At 40.7% G+C, this 17,429-nt stretch overlaps 1 protein-coding gene across 1 annotated transcript; it reads left to right on the forward strand.

The window, feature by feature from the left end:
* Positions 1 to 12,792: 12,792 nt before the first annotated feature.
* On the forward strand, positions 12,793 to 14,179 carry LOC121887304 (urotensin-2 receptor). Its single transcript, XM_042398034.1, has one exon. The coding sequence runs from the start codon at positions 13,052 to 13,054 to the stop codon at positions 14,135 to 14,137; it is 1,086 nt and encodes a 361-aa protein (XP_042253968.1). The 5' UTR covers positions 12,793 to 13,051; the 3' UTR covers positions 14,138 to 14,179.
* Positions 14,180 to 17,429: the final 3,250 nt, after the last annotated feature.

A 17,429-nucleotide genomic window follows, 5' to 3' on the forward strand; every position in this document is an offset into this window, starting at 1 on the left:
AACCAGTCCACCAGATGCTCTCTCACTTTTTCCCTGTTTGTTGAACTGGACTTAGTGGGAGACGACCCTTGTACAGGAAATTGAAGTTTGCTTTCAGAAGTTGTTTTCTTAAGGAAATGTGACACTTGCTACACACTGACCCTCGTAGAAACTGAAAGTGCAAAAGTTAACTGTAACTCAGAGCAACACTTGTCTTTCAGTCCTATTTTTGTTGTTACATGCAGGCAACTCCACTAGACAAACTTGTTGTTTCTTGTTTATGTCAACAGCAATGTATGTATGAGTCCCTTAAGACCCTCAGGTTGTCAGTGTTATGTTGTGGTGTGTCTGCCGTTTCTGCTCAGTGTGACTTATGTATTTAAATTATATTCATGTGTATGGTGGGTTTTTGGTTTTCAGTTTGCCCTGTGTTTTCCCTCCTGTGTTCCAAGTCTGCTTTTCCATCCACACCTGCCCTGCATTAGCGGTGGGCGGATCAATCCCAAAATATTGCTACTACAGATACTACACGTCTTGTTTTTGGAGATCGGTTCTAGCGTCAATAGGATTGTTACCATTTTCAGTTTCTCCCTTCTATGTTGTACCCAATTCATCAAAGAGTAGAACTGTGCAAACAACGTTCACGTTCATGAACAGTGAACACATCTTTGTGGGTGCACTCATTGCTTCCCCACTGCTGTTGTTGTGTCTCGTGCACTCAAACAACGAACATACGTGTCACGCACCCTGACTACTGGCGCCAATCCGACACATGCATGCAGTGATGGCTGAATGAGAGAGGTGCATTGTGTAGAGTTATTTTACAGCTGTCAATGAAAATGCCGCAAACTGTGATGTACAGTAGGGTCCAAAAGTCTGAGACCACTTTCCCAGAATGTAGGAAGGAAGGTATGTAGGAAGGCTGTTTGCTACTGTGGCAACACCACCGATTTGATATGTATGTCGAATTGGTGGTGATTTTTCATATATACATGAAAGACCACGAAAAAGAGAACTCTGAGCTGCAACAGAAAAGAACGAAGGAGGAGGGAAATGCTTCAGACAGACCCCCGACACAGACACAGAGACAGAGTTCACTGGCAGAGTCTTTTCAGAGAGGCAAGGAATATCAAGGTATTTAGTGCTGGTTTTCAGTTCAGACTTGTTGGATCCTGTGTTCAATTTGTTCAGTCTGCTCTGTTTGTTCTAAATAGTTCAGTTTGTTCAGTTTTTTTTGGCTGCACTCAAGCAAAAATAAAGAATTTATTCTTCAGGTCATACTGCCTGCATCCTGCATTTCTCCTGCTACTCTCCCGGACACAATTAGGTATTGATGCTGTCATTGATACTGAAGTAGGGTTAGGGCGACTTGTAGTGTCCAGTAAATATAATGCAGAAAACAGGAAAATATTCCCTTAAGAAATGCTGTTTGAACTCTCACAAAACTGAAATAGTCAAGCACATATTGTATGCATCTGTACTTTATCTAACCTTTGACTGAATGGCCTAAACAACACTTCACCCAATCTCAATTCATCCTCATCCTGGATATCCAGAGGTGTGAGGACATTTGCACCTCAGTCAGGACAGTAGAATTATTCACTGTATCTTCTATAATAGCCTGGAAACTATCACACCACTTTATTTCACATTAAATTATTTGTTTTCTGTCTTTCTAAAATGCCTGTAAAAAGCATTTAGTTACTTTGTAATTTTGTAAGGTTTCTGACTGAATTAGCATGCTGTGATGATGAACATGGTAAACCTTACACTTGCTAAACCTCATGGTTATTGTGAGTATTTTAGGACACTGATATTAACATTAAGCTCAAAGCACTACTGTGCCTAAGGAAAGCCTCAGGTGTTAGCACGGCTTCAGACTCTTATTCTTGTTTGACACTGATCAACAATGTCAAACTGAATATAAGTACATTGACTGCATAAGTATTCACTGATTTCAAGTCAATATTCAGGAGAGTTACCTCTATCAGCAGCTACAGCTTTGAATCTATGCGATTTAGTCTGAATCAGCATTGCACATCTGGACACTGTCATCCCCCCACCCCCATATTTGAATTCTTGAGGGAGTTAAACCTTAACAACGACCTCCCTTTTGGCCTTACTTCTAACTTTCATCTTTTTTGGATGATTGCTATGAATGCAGACATAAAGTTCTCAAGGATTTATTATATTATTGGACTGCCAGACTGCTTTGTTGTAAGTAAGACATTAAATTTCTATTATTGTTTGTCCTGACATGCTTTGTAGCTGGATTATTTTTACGACAGGATGTTCTTTTTTGAAATGACCACAGTGAAATAAAAAGATTAGACTCTCATCTATCTGTCCATATATTGCATGTTTCATGCAACCTTTCACAGTAACAGTCTGTAAAACTTCTATGTAGAGCTAGTGTCCAACAGGTGGATCAGTGGGTGGTAAAAAGTGAAAAAGTCCACAAATTCTGAGAAACTATAGCAACGAAATATCCAAGTTGGCAACAGTGATGGAATGAAAACCTTAACTCATTGACCATGAGACTTCATCATGAAATAATCATGTTATTCTGATATTTTAGTCAGTATTGGTATATACGTCCATAAGGTAACTGCATAAAGTATAATTTATTTGGGATTAGAGAAGATTTCTGTAAAAATAACCAATAATCAACATGGAAGTAGATAAACACATTTATAATCAGGGTTTCCCACATTTTGTAGTGGAGACACATGTCCTCACCTGGAATAAAGTACGCCTCTGCTAATGTTAGAAACAATATTATTTATATTTTTAATATAATACGAGGCAATCACAGCAGCACATTGTGAAGGCAGAGGGAAAAAGACCTTCTGTGTTTATACATGTTAGGAAAAATAGAGACGGTCACAAGCAGATGTAGATGTGTAAGAAGAAAACTCAGCTGCACCGCAGGTCAGACATCAGGCAGAAGTTGGTTCAATAATCACCAGCTGGACACACAAATTAACCAATGGAGGCTGTAGTTGAAGTTAGCGTAAAGTTTGTATTGACAGGCTGAACATTTCACCGGTCATCCACAGGGCTTCATCACATTTAATGACTGGTGGGGAGTACCAGACATTAAACCTGGTCATTCACACCTTGATGTCACATGAACAATGATGGATAAACAACTGGACCAACTTTTTATTGCTCATGCAGTGGATATTCTTATACAAATTTATGTGTGTGTCATCATGTTGTAAAAGCAGGTTTTTGCCCAGGGCCCTGTAACAGGTTAATCCAGCCATGCACATGAGGCTTGTTGATGTGAGGTTTGTCATCAAAGTTACATGAATTAAGCTGTAAACTGTTGTGGAACCTCTTTGGTGGCTGATAAGTCATTGGGGCCACAAGTTCAGAAAGCACCAAAAGGGTCTTCTGAATTGGCTGTGCTTCTGTTTAGCCTCAGTGTTTGTTGATATTTTCTCTGCCTGGGGATGCAAGGTTAGAATTATGCCCAATTTATGCTCAAGTGGATGGTGAGAAACAAACAGGGGGTAGTGGATCTGTGTGCACACACATATACTTTCAAGGGGGAAATAATACAGTGTGTTCTTATTCATCTTCTTGCTTGTGAAACTGAGGTTTTGATTTGTATCATCCACATACCTGAACCAGTGACTTTGGCTTCCCTGTCTATACATCCAACGCCTTCGGCAGATATTTTGGTAGTCCAGTGTATGTACGGTATATGTAGGTTTTGGTAACTAAATTTATGCCTCTTGATATATGATATTAACCTACGTTGACTTTTATGATCATAGATATCGGATACAAGACACTGAATATAATAGATTGAATGTGAAATTTTGTGTGATTTTGAAGCATTTAAATCCGCCACTAGCTGTGGTGGAATTCATGTAGAGTCCAGTGTTGGAGGAAGGCAGGTCATCTTGCAAAAAAGACCTGCTCTGAGAAAGCAAAAAGTACATCAAAGAATTAAGAGGTATTTGCTGACTCAGCAGTTACATTATCTGTTCCTGTCTTTCTGGAGAAACAATCTGAGTTAGTCAGATTAAGTCCAACAACAGGAACCAAACCAGCAGAACAAGCATTGAACTGGTATAAACCGAGTGTGGTCTGTCAAGAAGCTGACAAAGCAGAAAGAGTTGAGTTAAGCAGGCAAACAGAGTGAAACTAAAGATGATGGAATAAACCACTGGAAAAAGCTATCATGATAGAAGAGAAGCTGTCAACATCAGCATAACAACTAAGGGAAAAAGTAAACTTATACAAAAAATAAGCAGTAAAAACATTAGATGAAAGGGGAAGAATATGATGAAAAGGTTAAATGAACAGACTAAAATGAAGACAGTAGAGACTCCAAGGAAACAAAAGCAGGAAATTAAAACAAGCAGGAAAAAAAGCTTTACAAGGTCAGTCGTTTCAGCTTGTCAAACCAATCTGCATCAAGAGGAAACACTGATTATCAAATTATTTGTATCTGTATGATTATCAAATGTCGATACTGTAACTATGACTATAACTTGTAAATATTTCACAGGTACTTTGTGCAGGTGGATGACAGCCCTCAAAAATGTAAGAAGAGGTATTGAGATGTAGAAGATCTGACCCCAGGACAGTGAGGAGTGCTTTAAAAGAATAGTTCTGCATTTGGGGAAATGCACTTTCTTGCCGATAGTTGGATGAGAAGATTGATACCACTGTATTTAAGCCATGACAAAAATAACTTTAAGTTAAAGATGTAATGCATCTTCACAATGCTATGCCACAAGCTGGTCATTAGTTTACAAAGATTAAAACGTCAAAACATTAAATCACATTTCCACCTGGTTAATAACAAAAAACTGAAAAAGAGCCTTTAAAGAAAGTTACTTATAAGAAGATTGCATTGGAGTTTTTCTTCTTAGTTAGAGTTTCTTTTCTGAGCTCTCAGCTCTCAGGAAAACCACCGCTTATGTTTGGCCATCTTATCTCTCTTAATATGATCTTTTATATTGGCATTTCCACTGTGCGTGACTGAAAATGTACTGTTGCAGTGTGTGCATAACGCAGCATTTTCCTTGCCGGGTACTTTACAAAGGAAGGAGTAAACTTCCTGGAGCTCTTTAAAAAGGCCAACTCTCTCTTTGGTATGACAGCTAACCATTAGCATACTGACATACTGTTCTGTCAGAAAGAGCCATAAGCATCATACACTAGCAACAGCCTTGACAACGACATATTGATTGATTGACACACATACAGACAAATCAGTGTTGAAGTCAGACACATGGTGCATTGTTTTTGTATTGAGTTAGGTACTAATGAATGGGACAGAACATGATAAACGTCTATGTAAGAAAACCAGGACAATTTGGTAGCGAATGTTAAAAACCATTTTAGTGTTTTACAGATATTTGTTGGGACTTGAAACCGGGACAATTCCAGACAAACCGGGACATCTGGTCACCATAGTGTTAATATGTTTGCCTGTATGTGTTAGGCATGTCCGATTGTACCTTACCTCTCACCCAGCATGTGCTGGGATAGTCTTCAGGCCTCAGTGACCTCAAACAGGATCAGCAAGTATAGACAATGAATGAATGAATGGATGTGTAATTGCAGAAGAATTATACACAAAGCATGCTCATGTAATTATGCATTCCCTTTGTGCTGCAAACTAAAGCCACATTTCCTCTAGCCACAAAGGATGTTGTTGATTTTCCCCTGTCATGGCGAGTTGTTAGGAAAAAGGAAAGATAAACATTAATATGGATTCTAGCAATATAAGCTAATATTAAGTTGAAGCTCTGCACATTACAATAGCACACACAATAGTGGAAACAGAGAAAAACATTCAAAAAGATTGTTAACACTTGTCTGTTACCTGAAAGTTTTTTAATGTGGCAGCACAGAGAGTTACCAGTCTGTCGGCGTCTCAACCCTCACCTGTGGTCACGAGCCTTGGGTAGTGACTGAAGGAATGAGATCACAGATACAAGCAGCCAAAATGAGTTTCTTTCAGAGGACATCTGGGCTCAGTCTAAGAGATTGGGTGAGGAGCTCGGACATCCAGGGAGAGCTCAGAATAGAGCTGCTGCTCCATCACATCAAAAGGAGCCAGCTGAGGTGGTTTAATTGGGCACCTGGTTAGGATGCCTTCTGGACGCCTCCTTCTGGTGGTGTTCCAGGCACATCCAACTGGTAGGAGACCAGGGGGCAGACCCAGAACACGCTGGAGGCACTACATATCTCTTCTGGCCTGGAAATGCCTTGGGATCCTCCAGGAGAAGCTGGAAAGCGCTGTCAGGGTGAAGCATGTCTGGGTTTCCTTACTGATGCTACCACAACCCAGTCCTGGATAGGTGGCAGAAAATGGATGGATGGATGGAACATAGAGAGTGTCTGTCTACAAAAAGTGCAAGTTCATTTAAAATCAGGTCAAGAAGTACAATTACTGAGTTTCCCAGTGGTTGCGAGACACAAGCATTGTTTTGTGTGTAACTGCATTCAGCAAAACGAGAGTCGACATCACCCAGATGTAAACCTGGACCTGCCAAATTCAACTACCAACCCCCCAACATGTCATACACACACTTCCACCTCTCTCCCTCTTCTGTCACTCACTGACAGGCCAAGTCTCTGCCTTTCAATCATCAGCTGAGGGGGATAAGCTGTTTACATGCATCCCTGTGTACCCAATTAGCCAAAAATACTCTGAATATCACTATGGAAACAAAGCATGCAGAGTTGACACGAACCAATAACAAACAGGAAAATATGTGCACATGCACTTTATCTGGCATACTGTACATACATACATTTCAAGCACATAATCTCTCCCGCAAATTTTCATGATCCACAAAATTACTGTATTGTGCTCAAAATTTGGTGCGGAGGCTTGATTACATACATATTCACATGCAAACTGAGGCAAGAAGGTTAAATGCACATGGAGGACCTCTTCACTGTACCCAGACATAGTGAAGGAGCATCAGGCATCTTCAGCTAAATAACAGATCCTTTCAAGAGGAAGGTAGCAGGACCTTGCAGCTTAATGGCACCATACAGTACAGACAACACAGAGCACAAGTGGTCCAGCAATCCCCAGCACGACAGTAAGTTCAGTTGGGGAAAAAAAGCACCATTGTGCTAATGAGTCTGACCTTTCCATATCAGTACTCCTGTGTTATCCTGCAATCTGGATATCAAGCACCTTGTAAATAATGTATCAAACACCTCATCTCAGTCGCTGCTAAACAGAGTGTGTCTTGCATGATCAGACAGCAGATGTTGTCTCCATTCACAGGTTTAGAAAGAAGCAGCAGATGAGAATCCATTTACTATTCTCAAACCGCTTCAGGAGCGTATGTCAGTCAGCCATTGATGTTTGAGTCGACCATTGTGACAGGAATTTCAGAGGAGGAACAGTACGGGGAGGAAATACTGCAAATGTAAATAAGGTTTTGTGAAGTGAAAGTTCACATTTGTACATTTCTGTGCACAAACTCACACAGTTGAGCCCATAGACTGTATGAAGATGGATGTAGTAATGTGTGACATCACCCACTGGTTTGCATTGGAGCCAGTTTGAAGCCCAGAGTTCAGTTTATGGTTGGCGTCAAAATTTTCAATTTGGAGCCAGGACCTTCCAAATAGTTCAGGGTGTTGCCTTTTACACTCTTGAAACACGCCCCACTAATGCTAGCTTACTGGGAACACCAAGCTAAGCACACGTTAATGGGCTAATGCTAGTTACTTTAACTAAATTGTGCTGACAGGGCAGGGATCGTAATCACGTACAATAGTCCAACTCAGTGCAAGTCACAGCGCCAGACATCAAAGCTATTATAAGTCCTCAAATCTTATTAACAGAGCAATAGTTTCCAAAATGACAACCGGCACATGTATTAGAGTTTAGCAATTGAGTCCATAATAAATGAATTAATTGTTGAAAAAAATTATTGACAGTATTTCTAGAGAGAAGTTGATGCTTTTTGAATGTGAGTCAATTGGAGCATCTAGCATATGTGAGTGGCATTGCACTTTAAGGTACTTCAGCATTGGCTTAAACCTCAAGCCATGGTAGTTGCCGCTTGGTTTGAAGCCCAGAGTTAATGCCTCTGGTCAGACTGTCCAAATGAGGAGTGTGGGTTGTTGCCTTTCACACTTTGGAAAACACGCCCTGCGAAATGGGAACACCGAGCAGTGCACCTAAATGCACCTAAATTGTGCTAACAGGGCAGGTATCATAATCAAGTAACACTGAACTTACTGAAATAATATTGCGACAATTGTCTGACTGGGAGAGCAGCAGATGCAGCAAACTTCTTCCACACTGGCTTCAGCCTCAAACCATGGTGACACTTGGATGGGTCTCTCAAGTACAGAACCGGTGTTGTGAGTACACATATCTTCACTATTTTGCCTTTAAAGGTGCAGTGTGTAGAATTCAGTAGCATCTAGCAGAACAGATTTGGCAGAAATATAATATTCATAGGTATGTTTTAATTAGTGTATAATCATGTGAAAGAACTCTTGTGTTTTGTTACCTTAGCATGAGCCTTTTATATCTACATAGGGAGCGGGTCCTCTTCCACAGAGCCCACCATGTGGCATCACCATGTTTCTACAGTAGCCCAGAATGGACAAACCAAACACTGACTCTAGAGAGGGCTTTTTGCATTTTTCATGAGTTTCGCAGCCACTGTAGGTGCTCCTACACACTTGGAAGGGGAGGGGGAGGGGTATTCAGTTGGTTTCAATCTGCAACCTCACCACTAGATGCCACTAATTCCTACACACTAGTCCTTTACAAGTGTTGAAAATTAACATATTTAAAAAATATATTCTCAAATGCACACAGCTGTTTTTCACAAACACAAGACCTTTGTTGTGAGTCACAGACCGGGGTTTTGTGCATTTGTCAGTCTTACACACGTACTATTTTTCTTACAACACTTTCGTATTGTGCAGTGAAAATTATTTTTTATATAATTACACAACCATGAATTACACCCTACCCCTTCCTTCTGGGTATAACTTTAGAATATTTCACCGCATTCATAAGACTTCTAAAGCTTATAGTGACTGAAAATAGATCCTGGCCTTTACTGCACAATGCTGTATCTGCAGACAGAAATATACATACTGTACACAGTCCTCACTCTTCTCACTCAGGCCTTTTTTTCTTCTTCTTCTCCAGAAAATTCCATCTTTCTACTTTGCTGATGCTTTCTCCTCATCTCTATTCTCCCATCATTTTCGCTTTCTCTCATTTCCTCCTCTATTCTTTCATATTGACCTGTCACCCTGATTCCCATGATTTGTGTGCCTCATTCCATTCAAATCCTACTTAATGTGCATCCAGTCCCCTCTATATCTGGTCCATAGATGGGAAAATAAATTCACTGCTTTGGCTACAGTGACATACCGTGTAAAATATTGTACTTAACTTACATATTTGTGAGGCTGTGAGATGCACAGTACATTAACTCTGCCTACTTCCTGCACTGGAGGGTCTGCAGCTTACTTTTAAGAAATGAGCTCATCAGCATTATAACACAGCCCTCAGCAGTTTAAGTGGCACTACATAGGGAAGTGAGTTAAGTAAGTTAGTATTTCTAAAATTAAGCTGAACTATATAAACTTATCTGTCCTGCAAACATAATTTTTAGTCAATACGGAAGTTGCAGTAGCTGTTGTTAGCAGCAGTTTTTCATGTCGGGGGCAAGAAATATGCCGGTTATTATTTTTGTTCAAACAGGACACAAAGTGATTATTTCCCCTGTATTATTGGTGCGAATTTGATGGCTGGAAGTCAGTGTTTATTTGCCTAAATCAGCCAGTGTAACGACTGTACAGATGTAGTAAGAACAGCAACTTGGACCATGTGTGTGCCAGAACTCACCATGAACTCCAGATCTCTGTTACTTTCCTCTAGTCTCAGTATGTTTATTAATTAAGCCCGAAATCAGCACAAATTTTTCATTGAAGGTGAAAAATTTTCAGCTTGCACTTTCACTCAAATCGTGCTGCTAGAGCAAATTTGCATTTTTTGGTGCCCACCGCACTTTCCATTGACTCTCTATGAAAATTCAATGGCGTTCTGTCTTAACACCCTTTAAATCAACTTACAACAACCTGTATAGCTGTGTCGGTCTAATCTGCCCTTTTTGCCATTTCATGGCCATTTTTCACTCGCCATTTTTCTGGCTCGAGCACAGGAAGCTCATGTTCTCACTCTTAATCCCACCTACAAATTCCGATTGGCTGGGTTGTTTTCTAACTCTGGAAACATTCATCAGTGAGCATGAACTTTTGATAACTAAATAAATGGAAAAAGTCTGAGAAATGGGCAGTGACTCAGAGATCTGGAACAAGGCAACTTTTTGAACTCTGGAGTGATGTTTTGGTGAGTGGGTTCCCTTCTTGTTTCTTGTACTATACTATGACACACATGTATGCACACAAATACATAGATTAAACATTCCTGCCAATGATATAATGCTATTCCACTGATTATTATTATTATTATGACAATTATTGGTGGTTACAAACCAAGAAAGTTAGCAATATTCCACAAAACAGTGGAGAAGAAGAAAAATGAGATTTTTTGTTCGCAAATAGTTGCCTAATATACATCTAACAGACACAAAACAAAAAGGGCATTCATTTGGACTTGTGTTTCTGGCCACCTTATATTCTTCATCTTTTTCACCTGTTTAACTAGGGTGCAGTGAGTTTATTACAGTTTTTTTGTTGGCTTCTTGCTGTGGCTGGAAACAAGGTTAGTGAGACTGAACCAAAAAGTCAAGTAAAGATAGACACAATGTGTTTTGATGAGAAATTTTGCATGTTAACACAACTGTTATTTTCGCAGGGAAACTCCACAGGATACCTTTAAAGTGAATCATACAACAGAAATACTGGAAGCTACTTCTGATCTCTGCCTTCTCCATATTTTCTCAACAGCCCAGCTGTGCACTGCCTCTGACAAATGGAAGTGGGAAATAGTACATGTTCAACAATAGCCTTTAAAGAATAATATTCAAATTCACGTTGCATTGTGTCTGTCAAAATGCCCCTGCTCATCTGAAGCTTGAACCTCTCATGTCATCGGCTTTGAAGGACAGACAACCGCATGATGTAACACTTCAGAAACGACCAGTCTGACATTTTCTTCTTTTCACAAGCTGCTTTTTTTTTTTTTTTTTTTTTAAAGATTAAGATTGTAAGAATCTGTCAGAAAAGTGCAAGAGCCCCACAAGATCAAAGGAAGTATATGTCCCTACTGTGTATCTGCTGCTACAGCACAGGAAGGGTCAGGAAGGGTGTCCAGTTTGATACCGGAAATAATGGCCTGTGGCATCAAATTCAATCATTTATCTGGGAAAGGAAATATCAATATGTGAATATGAATAAAAAGCTAGAGTTATTGTGCCCCAATTTGTTTGTTCTATACTTTCTCTCAAGGGAATACTGACAACTTGTGTTTTTCTATTCTTCTGTGTGTGTGTGTGTGTGTGTGTGTGTGTGTGTGTGTGTGTGTGGTGGGGGGGATGGGGAGGGATGTGACAAGCAACTGAGAGCAGACATTACAGAAACAGACTCCACTGGGCGTCACAGTATTAACTGCCACCACTCTTACCTACTCGCCTTTCCCACTGCTCTTCAGTCCAGCATGACCCAACTAATGACTGTATATTTCTGGCTCCGGTGCTGCTTTGCCCATAAGCTGAAACTAGAACTGTGACACAGTGTCAGAGAGTCTTTTTTTTTTTTTAGCTTTAAGGATGCATGGCACAGTATAGTGGTGCTTCCCAGAGATCAATCACCTGTGGATGGATGAGTCTAAGGACACCTACACTGTCTGAAAAAGATTATTGGCTCATGATTACTGGTTCAGAACATACTCATCGATTTAGGAAGAGTAGAGGGAGAGCAAAGTCCATCTCTGAAATGACAGTAATAAAGCTGATGTGTGTCAGCTTCCATGTTTCAATTCCAGGTGATCCCCTGATATTGGATGCAGCAATGCTTAAAAATTCATAATTCACAAATAATTAATGTAATGACAAAGTAGGGGGTGTTTTATTTCTTATACAAGTATTGTCTTTGAAAATTGAACAGATCTGAGCTGGCTGCACAAAGAAGAGATGCTTAATTAAACTGACTTTCTGAAGTTAAGCTGGAGCATTGATAGATATTTATACTATTTATATATGTATTTATATATCTATATTTGTACTATTGAGATAAGCAGACTAATGCGAGATTTTGTTCTCAACTCAGTCTAAAATGATTCACTGACATTTCAAAATCTCTGCATTAACTTTATGGTAATTTTAGGTGAACTGCAGACAGGTCAGCGGGGAATTTTGCGCGACTCCATGGCAAACACTGGAGTGTTCATTAATGTCATGACAATGTTGAAGAGTAGACAGGCTGATGTGGAGCAGAAAGGACATTAATTGGAACTCTGGTGCAGAATCAGGCTTTTTTCTTTACAGCGCCTGTGCGCATGTGGTCAGTGCAAGAGAAAAGATAAATTATCTATGCTGGTTCAACTCATGCTTATCAGTCTCATTTGCTGCAAGAAAAATTTCACACTGGTGATGAATTATGAGATATTAAATCGATTTTTAAAATAATTAATCCAGCAAGTCTGTGCGTAAAGACTGATTCTTTGTGTCTAATCTTTCCACAGTGAATTGATCCAGCTGTTACCATCAGATTCATGCTAAGTGCCTATACCAAACTTTTAATGAAACATTTGAATCTGTCATCTTTGCATAATCGCATCTCGGTGTCCCAGAAAGCATCCTCTCCTCTTCCCTCCCATCCTCTTTGCAATGAATCTTTTTTTCCACGCAGCTGTTCTCGGCTGAAAGATGTTTACAGTTACACCCATGAGACGGTTGAATATCTTATACATTTTTGATTTAAGATCTTCAGTCTGAGTGTTAACAGTGGTGACGTCAGGAGCAAAGAGCAGCGGCGGTGAGCTGAGAGGCGGATAAACGAGACACAACCTGTGCCGGTGCGCATCTTTCCAAACTTCTCCAGCGCTGTCCAAGAGGACGGACGGAGGATCACCAGACGAGCGATGAATAACAAGTCCGTGAATTTAAACACGAGTCCGCCGCGGGTCGGCGGCGGCTCCGGGACTGTGGATCATGAACTCGTTATCACCTCTACTTTCGGAACGCTTCTATCCGTTGTCTATATCATCGGAGTGTCGGGAAACGTGTACACTCTGGTGGTGATGTGTCACTCGATCCGCTTTGCCACTTCTATGTACATCTCCATCATCAACCTGGCTCTGGCGGACCTGCTCTACCTCTCCACCATCCCCTTCGTGGTTTCCACATACTTCCTAAAGGACTGGTACTTCGGGGATGTGGGCTGCCGCATCCTGCTAAGCCTGGACCTCCTCACCATGCACGCCAGCATCTTCACCCTCACCGTCATGTGCACGGAGCGCTACCTGGCCGTGACCAAACCGCTGGACACGGTGAGACGCTCCAAGAGTTACCGCAAAGCTCTGGCGTGGGGTGTGTGGCTGCTCTCTCTGGTCCTCACCGTGCCCATGATGATAATGGTCGCCCAGACTACTAAGAAATCACCCGATGGGGCTGTGAAGAGGATGTGCGCAGCCACCTGGGCGCCCCTGGCTTATAAAGTGTACGTGACCGTCTTGTTTGGCACCAGCATCATGGCACCGGGGCTCATTATCGGATACCTGTACGTTAAGTTAGCCCGCACTTATTTAGAGTCCCAGCGCAACTCTGTGATCAGCAAAGGCGGCAAGCGGTCACCAAAGCAGAAAGTGCTGATCATGATTTTCACCATCGTGCTGGTGTTCTGGGCGTGCTTCCTGCCGTTCTGGATTTGGCAGCTGCTGCCTCTGTACCACACCAAGCCCCTGAGCCTGGCCTCGCAGACACACACCTGCATCAACTACCTGGTGGCGAGCCTCACATACAGCAACAGCTGCATTAACCCTTTCCTCTACACGCTCCTCACCAAGAACTACAGGGAGTACCTGAAGAACAGGCACAAGAGCTTCTACAGGTACACGTCCTCGTTCAAGCAGCGGCCGCCCAGCCTGTACTCGTGGGGGAAGTCGGCATCCTCAAGCAACCAATTTGAGTTCAACTCGGAGACGCTGGTCATGGGGACACTGAAGTGACTTATGAGTGACGTGAAAAAGAAGAGAAAGCTTTTGGAACCGCAATAGGTAGGTGATAACCTTTCCAAATTACGCACAAGCCGGTGTGACGCCATGCGTAAAAACTGCGCCCTGCTGGCCAAAGTCACAGATTTAACATCATCTCACAGTTCATTTTGCAGCATAAACCATTTATAAGCATCACTGCTCTCTGGTCATACTGAAAGTTTTTCTAGTTAGTAACCTGCTGTTATTCCAGCCATGCCTGACCGTTTGGCCCTGAGCCCCACTGAGCTCCATTAGCACTCTGACAGTTCAGCTCCTGCAGAGCTGTGTTAAACACAAGGCCTCAGTGTTAATCACAGAGGCTAAATCATGTGGTAAAGGCACATGATTTAAAGCATAGACCTACTACAGGTCAGTTAAGAGTTTAATTTAAAGGAGGCATACATTTAAAATGTGACATAAATGCAGGGTATTGCAACACAAAACTGAATTTAGTTAACAGAATATCTAGTAGTCTTAGGAAGACCATAGTTTTTCTGAAATATACAATATAATATACTTTGAAAAGTAAATTATGGTGTGTTGACATGGCCAGTTTAACCTGTTAGGGGTCCCTGGGGCCAAAATATAGTGTTGGGCCCCTGCTGACCCCACACCTGCTGCCCTGTGTGCAATATGTATCCTGTCACCTCCAGGTTCCCATTAAGTCAAATGAAAGCTTTCCTCCTTTGCTGAAGTAATTCTTAATTTGTGGTAAATTGATTAAATCTGATTTAATTAGGAATATGCATCTTTGCATATCTTCGTTGCATCACACATGATGTTATTCTCTTCATCCTGGTGCCCAAGAGACACACAGTACCATACAGCATAATGGGGTATTTAAAAAAAAAAAAACATATTCCTTAAAAACTCTTTTGAAAAAAACTATTACCTCAGCCCTGCTGGGCGGTGCCACAGTTCATGTATTAATGTGTGCTACAGCTGTGCCTACATTAGTCTGGAATGTTAAAACACATTTTTTTTCAGTTTTGGGGGCCTATTTATGACCTAAATAAAAACTTCTGAGAATTTATTTGAATGCTACAATATGTTTCCCTCTGGTCTGTGGTGAGATATTCTCCTACAATAGGTATTTTTCCCAGAGTGACGTTATGTTTTACAAGGTGTAGTCTTTATGGTTAAACGTAATGCAACTGGCAAAGTCTTTGCTACATTTTTCAGCTGTATATCATTAAAACATTGGCATAGTTTAAATTATACTGTATTTTAAATTAATTTAAAAAAAACAATTTTGTGATTAGACAGCAGAAAAATTGATTAATTGCAACTTCCCTAATAAAACCCCATTCAAAATTCAAGTGGTATGCAGCGAATTTGCAGCTTTTTGGGTCTCTCAGGGTCAAGGGGCCCCGTTGTTTGTCCATACTTGGACATGGGATGGTCCTTTGCTAAAAGCTCACTGTTTGTTCAACATCGCATCGCTTATTAAAGTTCAAAATGATCTATTTTCAGACCAGACATATGGTGAGTGAAGCCAGACGTGTGTTTTTCTTTGTATTTAGTTCTGAGGAACTGACTTGAGCCCACATCTGGACCTCAAAGGCTTATCCAGCAGGAGACTAGAGAAACTGCACCTGCGTAGCCAATCACTTTCACTGAATTTGCATGCATCTTCCCACAGAGGCGAACACTCCTGATGCTAAAAACACCTCTTCCAACTAGGCTTTGTATGCTGTTTACTGGACTGAACTGTGGCCTATTTACCTGAATGAGGAAGATGACACTTTTGAAAAGCTGGAACTTTATCATATCTTTGTGTTTGTATGGTATTCATGCATTTTGTTATTCATTAACGGATCACCTGATTTGATCAGCATCCAAAAAGAATTCACTTAATGAGTAACGGACATTAACAGAGTGGACAAGATGGCCGTCTCTCCTGTTCAGGATGTTCCTTTTGGCAGGTATCATAATGAGTGATGCACGAGCATGTCTCATGTTTTATGGAGAGTTCATAACTCTTTAATTACGGAAGCTCTTTTACTTTAATCTGACTTATTAAAATCGTATCAGCTCACACAACCAGCTGTTGTGAAGCTACTCTGTCCTCTTTAGATTCTCCAGGCAGGGACAGAAAAACAAACAGTCTGTATACAAGGAGATGGATGATAATTTGCATGTGAGGACACGGCTGCTGTGCACGTCTCAGTGTTCCTCAAACACAAACTCAGTCAGAAAAAAATTCTTAGTGTCAGATTTCTTATAATTATGAATACTATCTGAATGATATCTAGAGCTGTGACATTTTCAGAGTAATGTCCCAGGTTGGATTGCACACTTTGGTACACTTGGACTTTTGTGTGTGTGTGCATGTCAAATGTCACAAACTCATGCATAAATTCATTGTAGCCAATCCCTTGGTGCTTCAAAACATCGTCACAGTGTAAATGTGAAAAATGGCCTCTCCTCCCTTTTCATCTGACAACTCTTTGCAGCATTTCCTCTGTGCAATGTCGGTATACGATCCGGTGTGTGTGGGACTTAGCTGCTTATGGCTGCATGCATTTAAGATTCATGAGGAGGATCAAGGAGGGATTTGTTGATTTCTCACCTGAGCTGGCTAAATCTGTTCATCCCTGAGGGACTCTTTTTGTTTTGCTGCATTGTAATATTGTAACCCCAAAGATAAATTAGATGGATGAAATAATTAGTAGTAATTAGCAATAACTGCTACTTCAGCATAGCAAACAAACAAGCCAGTTTTTATATCAGCTGTTGAATGCGGATAGGAAGAGCTGGACACTGAGTCAAAATGTCGAACTTCCAAATGTCTACAGGACCCATTAACATGGCAACAAGTTAACAGTAAACAAATGGTGGAGTTATTCTGACCAATCAGCAATAGTGGAAGAAGTATTCAGATACCTAAGTAAAAGTACCCATACAACAATGTGAAAATAATGTAATAAAATACTCCATCACAAGTAAAAGCAGTCAAAATTCCACTTAAGGAGAAGTACACAAGTATTATCAGCAAAATGTAATTAAAGTATCAAAAGTGAAAGTAGTGATTATACGGATGTATATATAAAATGTTCCTTTGACTGTTACACTTTAATACTGAAGCATCAGTGTGTAAGCAGCATTTTACTGTTGTAGCTGGTTGAGGTGGAGCTAGTTTTAACTACTTTATATACGGTGAATTTAGTCCAGTGGTTCCCAACACAGGGGCCGGACCCTTTCCAAAGGGTCACAATAACACAGAGGGGTCGTGAGATGATTAATATGGTAGAAAAAAACAAAA

This window comes from Thunnus maccoyii, chromosome 20 (assembly GCF_910596095.1).
Source record: "Thunnus maccoyii chromosome 20, fThuMac1.1, whole genome shotgun sequence".
Taxonomy (NCBI): domain Eukaryota; kingdom Metazoa; phylum Chordata; class Actinopteri; order Scombriformes; family Scombridae; genus Thunnus; species Thunnus maccoyii.